This window comes from Hippocampus comes, unplaced genomic scaffold (genome assembly GCF_001891065.2).
Source record: "Hippocampus comes isolate QL1 unplaced genomic scaffold, H_comes_QL1_v1.1 scaffold68, whole genome shotgun sequence".
In the NCBI taxonomy this organism is placed as follows: Eukaryota; Metazoa; Chordata; class Actinopteri; order Syngnathiformes; family Syngnathidae; genus Hippocampus; species Hippocampus comes.
The window spans coordinates 144,062-153,603 of NW_017805625.1; the positions used below are offsets into that span (position 1 = coordinate 144,062).

General features: G+C 56.0%; 1 protein-coding gene across 1 annotated transcript in view; it reads left to right on the plus strand.

The window, feature by feature from the left end:
• dnah1 (dynein, axonemal, heavy chain 1) overlaps window positions 1–9,542 on the plus strand; it is a 32,761-nt gene that overhangs the window by 13,926 nt on the left and 9,293 nt on the right. The window contains exons 39-66 of the mRNA XM_019881375.1: window positions 8–112; window positions 183–323; window positions 409–569; window positions 657–814; window positions 931–1,104; window positions 1,310–1,339; window positions 1,445–1,623; window positions 2,666–2,896; window positions 2,980–3,176; window positions 3,384–3,519; window positions 3,617–3,825; window positions 3,959–4,130; window positions 4,233–4,424; window positions 4,526–4,636; window positions 4,714–4,899; window positions 4,983–5,174; window positions 5,385–5,552; window positions 5,629–5,820; window positions 6,047–6,178; window positions 6,260–6,385; window positions 6,468–6,587; window positions 6,712–6,861; window positions 7,522–7,682; window positions 7,914–8,139; window positions 8,331–8,526; window positions 8,646–8,797; window positions 8,905–9,101; window positions 9,188–9,332. Of these exons, the coding sequence (XP_019736934.1) occupies window positions 8–112; window positions 183–323; window positions 409–569; window positions 657–814; window positions 931–1,104; window positions 1,310–1,339; window positions 1,445–1,623; window positions 2,666–2,896; window positions 2,980–3,176; window positions 3,384–3,519; window positions 3,617–3,825; window positions 3,959–4,130; window positions 4,233–4,424; window positions 4,526–4,636; window positions 4,714–4,899; window positions 4,983–5,174; window positions 5,385–5,552; window positions 5,629–5,820; window positions 6,047–6,178; window positions 6,260–6,385; window positions 6,468–6,587; window positions 6,712–6,861; window positions 7,522–7,682; window positions 7,914–8,139; window positions 8,331–8,526; window positions 8,646–8,797; window positions 8,905–9,101; window positions 9,188–9,332 (4,539 nt within the window). The remainder of the gene's footprint in view (window positions 1–7; window positions 113–182; window positions 324–408; window positions 570–656; window positions 815–930; window positions 1,105–1,309; window positions 1,340–1,444; window positions 1,624–2,665; window positions 2,897–2,979; window positions 3,177–3,383; window positions 3,520–3,616; window positions 3,826–3,958; window positions 4,131–4,232; window positions 4,425–4,525; window positions 4,637–4,713; window positions 4,900–4,982; window positions 5,175–5,384; window positions 5,553–5,628; window positions 5,821–6,046; window positions 6,179–6,259; window positions 6,386–6,467; window positions 6,588–6,711; window positions 6,862–7,521; window positions 7,683–7,913; window positions 8,140–8,330; window positions 8,527–8,645; window positions 8,798–8,904; window positions 9,102–9,187; window positions 9,333–9,542) is intronic.

Below are 9,542 nucleotides of genomic sequence, written 5' to 3' on the forward strand. Positions count from 1 at the left end.
CCCACAGATTCATTTATGCTTCCCAGAAGAAGGCCTGGTCTACGACTACAGGCTCGACGATGCGGGCATAAGTCGCTGGAACGAGGAAGAGGAAGAGAAAAAGGACAGAAAGGTAAATGGCTCGTGCCGAATTCAAAAGGTGGAGGCCTCTCTGGCAACTATTCGGCGTCCGTGCGCGACAGGTGCAGTGGGTCAACTGGGTGAACGACGCAAAGAACGTCGTCATCACCCCGGATACGAGTTACTCGGACATCATCGTTCCCACTGCTGACACAGTGAGAATGACTTTCCTCATGGATATGCTCTTGTCCAATATGAAGCCCGTGAGTGTCCACCAAAGCTCCACAGAGACAACGGCAAGCTTGCACTTGACTCAAGCTTCTTTGTTTTTCCACGTGTGGGCTCCAGTTGCTTTGCATCGGGCCCACCGGGACAGGAAAGACCCTGGCCTTGTCCGACAAGCTGCTCAAGAACATGCATTCGCAATACGTCACGCACTTCCTCATGTTCTCAGCGCGCACCTCGGCCAACCAGACTCAAGATTTCATCGACAGCAAGCTGGACAAAAGGTAGGCCTTCTTCATCAAGAAGCCGCTCGCGCGTTCTTTTTGCCGGACGGCCCCCCGGCGAATCCCCTTCTGACCGTTGTGCGTTAGGCGCAAAGGTGTGTTCGCGCCTCCCAAAGGCAAGTACTTCATCTTCTTCATCGACGACCTCAACATGCCCCTGCTGGAGACCTACGGCGCGCAGCCTCCCATTGAACTGCTGCGCCAGTGGATGGATCACGCGGGCTGGTACGACCGCAAGCAGATCGGTGAGCAGATGCCGCCGCGCTGGCTCGGTGCCGCTCCCGAGCACCCGAGTTGTCAGTCATCGAGTGGCGGTTGTCGTAATCCTTTTTTTTTTTCCTCCCCCCAACCCCTGCCGCAGGGGCTTTCAAGCAAATAGTGGACATCAATTTTGCCTGCGCCATGGGACCTCCGGGCGGTGGCCGGAACCCCATCACGCCACGCTTCACGCGCCACTTCAGTTTTCTTTCCTTTACCGAACTGGAAGATGCCAGCATGAAAAAGATTTTCTCCACCATTTTAGGCAGCTGGATGAGTGAGTCGGTGACGCCGCGCGGTCGCAATTGTGCACCTGCGATGCTTGACGATACACGCGGGACGTCTTGGCCACTGTTCGATTGGTTGCTTTGTTGCCATCAAAAGACCAAAGCTGCCGGCGGCCCAAGACTTTGTTCTTTTGTCTCCTTCTGTCTTTGTAAACAAGTCCAGGCATTTTCTAATGCGCCATATCTTCTCTTTAGATGGAAACATGAGTAAAAAGAACCCAGGCCGTAAGTGATGAATCCTTGACTGATCCTTTCGCCGTCCGTCTTCGAACTGCGTGGACCCTTTAAAAACAGCCCGCTTTTTTTTTTGGTCTCTTTGCTTCCCATCAGGATCAGTGCCAGAAATCGTGCCGCTGAACAACGCCATCGTCAACGCCACCATCCGCGTGTACACGACTATTTGCTCTCAGCTTCTCCCAACTCCGACAAAGTCTCACTACACGTTCAACCTCCGAGACCTGTCCAAGGTTTTCCAGGGTATCCTCATGGCGGAGACGTGCATGATCGAGGTACACTCAGTGGCGACTCACCGCTGACCTTCCTTCCTTCCTTCCGCTGCGCGCAGGCCGCCGCCTCGTTCAAAGTGACTCAACAGCGCCGCTCGCTGCCGTCGAGCGGTTGGCTTGATTTGGCCTCAGGTCCTTCAGCCGCAGCCGTCCGTCTTCGAACTGCGTGGACCCTTTAAAAACAGCCCGCTTTTTTTTTTTGGTCTCTTTGCTTCCCATCAGGATCAGTGCCAGAAATCGTGCCGCTGAACAACGCCATCGTCAACGCCACCATCCGCGTGTACACGACTATTTGCTCTCAGCTTCTCCCAACTCCGACAAAGTCTCACTACACGTTCAACCTCCGAGACCTGTCCAAGGTTTTCCAGGGTATCCTCATGGCGGAGACGTGCATGATCGAGGTACACTCAGTGGCGACTCACCGCTGACCTTCCTTCCTTCCTTCCGCTGCGCGCAGGCCGCCGCCTCGTTCAAAGTGACTCAACAGCGCCGCTCGCTGCCGTCGAGCGGTTGGCTTGATTTGGCCTCAGGTCCTTCAGCCGCAATCGATTCTTCACACTTCTTGTGCCCGCGCCTCCAAATATATCCCAAAGTGTCGATGGCCCCGTCTTCTTGAAAGTGAAGTGAAAGTCCGCCCAGCGTCGGGCTGGGACCGAAACCGTCTTGACACTTCCCCGAGTTTCAATTTCAGATAGCCGATGGTATTTTCCGCACAGCGATTCACACCGGCAGTCGCTGCGGTGTGCTCTCGTCATTCACGTGACACGCGTGGCACATGACACGAGCGGGACGCTTTTTGTGCCCTTTGGGGCTAGGGTCACCCCCGGGTCCTGCCTTTGCCCATTTGGCGCGGTGCCACGAACAGAAGCTTCCAGAAGCTGGGCCCGATCACGAAACGGTGCGGGTGGAAAATATCGGCAATGTCGCGCGTCATCCGGCATGAGCTGCACACGCCCACGTGTGCCTTTCCGAGCGCCTTACGGAGACGTTGTTTGGAGAGAGTGGACCGGCTTCAAAACGGTGCAATTGCTTTGCTTGATCCTAGAGCAAGGAGATGCTGCTTCAGCTGTGGTACCACGAAAACTGCCGCGTTTTCCAGGACCGCTTGGTGTGCGCCGAAGACAGGGAGTGGTTCAACTCCCTCCTGAAGGAATTCATTCAGGAGTTCGGCTGCGACTTTGACGCGGTGGTGCCCTGCCGCCCGATCTTATACGGGGACTTCATGGTCCCCGGCGCACTGCACAAAGTCTACACCTTCATCGACGACAAGGAAAAGGTGAGCGAAGCCAAGCCGCGGCCGCCGTCGCAAAAACGCGCGAGCGGTCTTTGAGCTTCCCGCTTCGCTCTCACGTTTGCTAGCTGGAAGACGTGATGATGGAGTACATGGAAGACTATAACCAGAACTGTACGCCCAAGATGAAACTCGTGCTCTTCATGGACGCCATCGAGCACGTCTGCCGAATCGGTCGTGTCCTGCGCCAGCCGCTGGGCAACGCCCTGCTGCTCGGAGTCGGCGGCAGCGGGCGACAGTCCCTCACCAAGCTGGCCTCGTACATGTGAGAGGCCTCACCGTTCCGCGCGCCTGAGTCGGATAGTTTTTCCCCCGGGGCAATCGCTTGTCGTCGCCTCGGCGAGTCACTCGCCACTCGCCACCGGAACCGTGTCGGCGGCGCTTCTCGGAAAGCTTCGAAAGGCCGATGCCTTTGAGTAGCGTCCCCGTCGCCTCGCTCGCTCGCTTCACACACACACCGTTTCCGTTTCAGATCCGAGTACAGGTGTTTCCAGATTGAGCTGTCGAAGAACTACGGTCAGCTGGAGTGGCGGGAGGACATTAAAAGCATCATGATGAAGGCCGGCATTCATAACCAGCAGATCACCTTCCTCTTTGTGGACACTCAGGTCTCTTTTCCGCCGCATCCCAACTCTGCGACGTAATCCGTCCTGACCGCCGCAATTGGCTGCGGAAGGCAAACGCTTTGGATGATTTCTTCCCCAGATTAAAAGCGAGTCGTTCCTGGAAGACATCAACAGCATTCTGAACTCTGGCGACGTTCCCAACTTGTATGCGTCCGATGAGCAGGAGCGCATCCTGGCATCGATGAAGCCGGTGGTCCAAGAGTTGGCCCAGCAGCCGACCAAGTCCAACCTCATGGCCGCTTACCTTAAGAGAGTTCGCACCAACATCCACACTGTACTCTGCATGAGGTAAGTGTGTGTGGATGCGTGTCGGTTGTGGGGGTCTTTTCCCCTCCTCTTCCCTCAAAACGAGCGAACAGAAGAGTGTCTGCTCGGTTTCTGTTCCACCGAATGTCCTTCCTGCCCCTGTTATTCTTCCAAGTCCCATCGGGGAAGTGTTTCGTGCGAGGCTGAGGCAGTTCCCCTCACTGGTAACGTGCTGCACCATCGACTGGTTCAGCGCATGGCCAGATGAGGCTCTGCAAGCCGTGGCCACTTCATTTCTGAATGAGTTGCCCGAGCTCGAAGCCAGCCCCGAAGTCATGGACGGACTGGTGAGGACGCCCGTCGGCTTCTATCGCCCTAGCGGGAAGGAGATGGGATGGTTTGTTTGCCTGGCGAGGAGCCGGCGACCAACGGGGCTTGTATTTTTCCAGACGGTGATGTGCATGATGATCCACCAGATTGTGGCCCAGAAGTGTGAGCAGTTCCTGGCCGAGCTTTCTCGACAAAACTACGTCACGCCCAAGAGCTACCTGGAACTGCTCAATATCTTCTCAAATCTCATCGGCCGCAAGAAGCAAGAGCTGTGTCATGCTCGTGAGCGCATGAGCACCGGTCTGGACAAGGCAAGGCCCCGCAGCCCCCCTGCGGCACGCACAAAGGGACACTTCGAGTGTCGGCTCACGTGGGCTTCTTTTCGATTGGAAATATTCTCCGCTCTCCGTAGCTCCTGAGCACAGCGGAGGACGTGAGCAAGATGCAAGAGGAGCAGGAGGTGATGAGGCCTCTTTTGGAGGAGGCCGCGAGGGAGACCGAGGTCACCATGGAAACCATCAAAGTAAGGGAAGATCCCCCGTGCGTCACGTGCGGCCAAAGCTGCTCAGTAGAAATCGGCCGTTTTCTCTCCGATGGCAGAAAGACTCGGTGATTGCCGAGGAGACGCGCAAGTCGGTGCAAGAGGAGGAAGCCAAAGCTTCGGAGAAAGCCCGGGTGGCGGGGGAAATTGCCAGCGACGCGCAGCGGGATCTCGACGAGGCCCTGCCGGCCCTCGACGCCGCCACCACCAGCCTCAAGTCGCTCAACAAGAATGACGTCACCGAGGTCAGAGACCCGCCGTTCGCCCGACTTGGCCTTGTCCGTTCGCCTTTGCCTTGTTGTTTTCAAATGGCGAAATGCCCGGGCAGGTGCGCGCCATGCAGCGCCCTCCCGCGGGGGTGAAGCTGGTCATTGAGGCCGTGTGCATCATGAAGGATGTCAAACCCAAGAAGGTGCCCGGAGAGAAACCCGGAAGCAAGGTCGATGACTACTGGGAACCGGGCAAAGTCTTGCTCCAGGACCCGGGCAAGTTTCTGGATAGCCTTTTTGCCTATGACAAGGTAGCGTCCCTCTCGTCAACGGTGTTGCGTACCCATTGCGGGCGGGCAGACTCTGTCCTTTCCGTGGTTTCAGTGTTGGTGCTAATCATCAAGCATTTCTTTCCCCTACAAAAAGAAAATACTTCTATTCGTTGTTTTTGGCGTGGACTTTGTATTGCCGCCGGATTGCAAAAATTGCTCCACCGTTTCCTTGACTTCACGTTTCTGCAGGACAACATCCCAGAAAGAGTGATCACCTTGGTGCAGCCCTACATCGATAATGAAGAATTCCAGCCTGCCGCCATTGCGAAGGTTTCCAAAGCCTGTACCTCAATTTGTCAATGGGTTCGAGCCATGCACCTTTATCACTTTGTGGCCAAGGGCGTGGAGCCCAAAAGGGTAAAACCCGGTCGGCGTCGTCGTGTCCGGGCGAGAGCTGTGCGCCGCGTCGTTGAAACTCGCTCTTTTTACGCAGCAAGCTCTCAAGGCAGCCCAGGAGGAGTACGACGAGTCTCAGAGAAGTTTGAAAGCCGCCAAAGAAATGCAAGCGGCCGTGGAGAGCGGCATTGCAGCATTGCAGGCCAAGTACCAAGACTGCCTGGCCAAGAAAAATGAGCTGGACAACAAGTACCAACTGTGTGAGATACGCCTGGTTCGAGCAGACAAGGTGAGCGCAGGGATGAGGGGCTTTATTTTGCACATACCCTCGTCTTACGCCGGCACAGGTTCTGGCTGCGCAAGCGCAAGAATAACGATGCGGTACACCTCGGGAGGAATTTGAAACTAGCTTGCCGGTCGTACTGATGCTCCAACCGATACGTTTGTCCTTTGGCATCTCGAGCACGTGCTTTTGAGCGGGCCGGTCCATGCCGACGATACTCTCTGTCCTCCAGCTTATAGCCGGACTGGCCGATGAGAAAACACGCTGGAAAGAGACGGTGCAACATCTGGAATACATGGTCAGTAACGTGGCAGGCGATGTGTTGATGTCCGCGGGATACGTTTCGTACCTGGGACCCTTCACCGTAAGTGAGCCGGAATGCGCTTAGCGTTGACGCTTGGAGGCAGGCGAATGGGTGCGGCATCATTTGTTTCTGCGCGCCAAGGGGTCCTACCGGGCGGCCATGGCGGAGGAGTGGCTGCGATCTTTCAAGGTGTTGAACGTCCCGCACACCGACGCGCCCAATCTCATCACCACTCTGGGAGACCCCGTCAAGATCCGCTCCTGGCAGGTCAGCGCCGACTTTGCGGCTTTCTCCGAGCGTTTGAACGTCTCCGGGATCCCAGCGCCATCTGTCCTTGTGATGCAAACAGCTCGCGGGTCTGCCCAAGGACAACCTTTCGGTGGAGAACGCCGTCATTGCCCAGTATTCTCTCCGCTGGGCTCTCTTCATTGATCCTCAAGGTCAAGCCAACACGTGGATCAAAACCATGGTACGGTGCGTCGGGACGTCACGCCGAGTGTGCCCGTTTTACAGTCACCGTTGGCTCCGCGCGCGTGCACCTCTTTCACTGTCGCTCGCATACGTCATGTAACAAGCCTATCTCTGTCGACCAGGAGCGGGACAGCGGACTGGAGATTATCAAGCTCAGTGACCGGGATTTCCTCCGCAGTCTGGAAAACGCCATCCGCTTCGGTAAACCCTGCTTGCTTGAGAATATCGAGGAGGACCTGGATCCCGCTCTTGAACCCGTACTGCTGCAGCAGGTGAATCCACCAGCGCCGCCTTGCGACTCGCTTAGAAAACGCACCTTCTTCCGGGGTGCAAAAGCTGAGGCCTGCTCCTCGCATGGCGCCACCAGGAAACAAACGCCAACCCAAACCAGTGAATGTTCTCTTCTCGCGGGGCGCTCTGGGGACGTCTTCTCCTCAAGACTGAATTTGTCAAGTGTCAGTGGAAGGGAGACCCGATCGCGGCGAGAATCGACACGGATCTTTGAGGGACGACAAATGCGATCCGTTCGACGGGTTTGATTCTCAGGTTGTTTTGACCGTACGGCTGTGATCTCGCGAAAACGGCAGCAATCTCTCGAAGTCCAATTTTGCCACGCTCAGATTAACGGCGCAGACGTGCTCTTTTGGTGGCGCGATGGAAAATCCGCTGCAACCCAACAAAACATTTGATCCAAAGCCGTCTGAAAATGCTCACGACGGAGTCTCGGTTCCCGGTGCGTCCCTTTGGAAATAGCTACTCAGCTAGCTGGCAGAAGACATCTCCGTAAGATTGTGTTTTTAAAAGACGTGTATGGCAAGGGAGCCTCAAACACCAAGTTATTGAGTTCATGTCAGACGGCGCCGCTCGCGTCACGCCACCTGCGGCCTTGTCCTGATCCCGCATTGTGAATTTCTACCGCCGGACACGTCTAGACATTTAAGGAGCAAGGCAGCTTAAAGCTGAAGCTGGGCGACTCGACCATCCCGTACCACGAGAGCTTCAAGTTTTACATCACCACCAAGTTACCGAACCCGCACTACTCCCCAGAGGTTTCCACTAAGGTCACCCTCATCAACTTCACGCTGTCGCCAAGGTAACTTTCATTTGCTCCCATCCTCTGTTTTGCTTGTTTTTTTTTTTTGACGGCACGGATCTGCTTTTCCTGCTCCTAAAAAGGGAACCCGATGACGAACTCAGACACACGAACGGTATTCGGATTATTCGCGGTATAAGACTGCTCGATAGTCCAATGACTTTCATGTTGCGCATTGAGTTATTTCGACGGATATCCGGAAAGATACGAGATTGTGTGTTTTCACCTCAGCGGTTTGGAAGATCAGCTGCTGGCTCAGGTGGTGGCGGCGGAACGTCCGGAACTGGAAACGGCGAAGAACCAGCTGATCGTCAGCAACGCCAAAATGAAGCAGGAGCTGAAAGATATCGAGGATGAGATCCTGTTCCGCCTCAGCTCCTCAGAAGGAAACCCGGTGGACAATCAGGAGCTCATTCAGGTGTTGGAAGCTTCCAAAGTCAAAGCTGGCGAGATCCAGGTCAGACACGGGAAAGGCTTGCTTGCTCTTCTTCCGTCGGGTCGCTTGTAAAATCCAAGCCCGCGCCCTCTCCTCACCGCACTCCCAAAGAGTTTTTTTTTTTTTTTTTAAGGGGTTTACCAAAGTGATTCCGGTCCGCTTTTCCTGGTGCGCATTTATTTATTGATGTCTTCAATTATTCGGGTTGTCAGGCCAAAGTGCTGGTGGCAGAGGAGACCGAGAAGGACATCGACGCCACCCGTCTGACCTATGTGCCGGTGGCCGTGCGCACGCAGATTCTCTTCTTCTGCGTGTCGGACCTGTCCAACGTGGACCCCATGTACCAATACTCCCTGGAGTGGTTCCTCGGCATCTTCATGGTCGGCATCGCCAACGCCGAAAGGGCAGGTAGCGAGACGGTGGAGGCGCCGTCGATCTCCTTCAGCTCTGCAGCGTTGCGGACCGAGCCGTCGGCCCGAGTGTCATAAACGTCGGCCCGCCGGCCGACTCTCTGCGTCTCCTTCCAGACACGGTGGAGCAGCGGATCGAGAACATCAACGAATATTTCACCTTCAGCCTGTACTGCAACGTGTGCCGCAGCTTGTTTGAGAAGCACAAGCTCATGTTTGCCTTTCTGCTTTGCGCTCGCATCCTCATGAACGACGGCCAGATCGACATGGTGAGCCAACGGGGCGCCCGCCGGCTCTTCCGTCTCGCTGTCCGGAGCGACGCAAATGCTGCGTTCGCGACGCGAGTGACGGCGAGGGACTTTGTTTTGGTCGTCAGGCCGAGTGGCGTAACTTGTTATCCGGAGGGATGCCCAACCAGGAACTGGCCAACCCGGCCGTGAGCTGGCTGTCGGACCGCGCCTGGAAGGACATCCTGGGCCTGAGTGTCCTGGAGACTTACAAAGACCTGGCGTCCACTTTTGACCGACATCTGCCGGGCTTCAAGAACATCTTTGACAGCAACATTCCTCACAGGCAAAGAGCGCAACGCCTCCGCGTCACTCGTCCGCACTTGGCCGGAGGCATGGATATGTTGTAAGCAACCAGTGTGTCCGTTTTAGAGAGCCTCTGCCCGGAGAGTGGGACACCGCGCTAGACCGCTTCCAAAAGCTGCTCGTTCTGCGCTGCCTGAGGGCGGACTGTCTGGTCCAAGGCATCCAGGACTTTGTCTCCGCCAAGCTGGGACAGCGCTTCATAGAACCTCAGGTATTGGCGCTTTGCCCCCCGACCCCCACCCACCCCGCCGGCGGCAGTCATTTTCCAACGCTTTGTTCGTGTTGGCGGAGGCGTGCCTTTGATTTGATGAGATGTTTTTCTTTTTTTTTGAGACATCGGACCTCGCCGTGGTCTTTAAGGAGTCGTCCCCGTCCTCTCCCCTCATCTTTGTTTTGTCTCCGGGCACCGACCCGGCGTCTG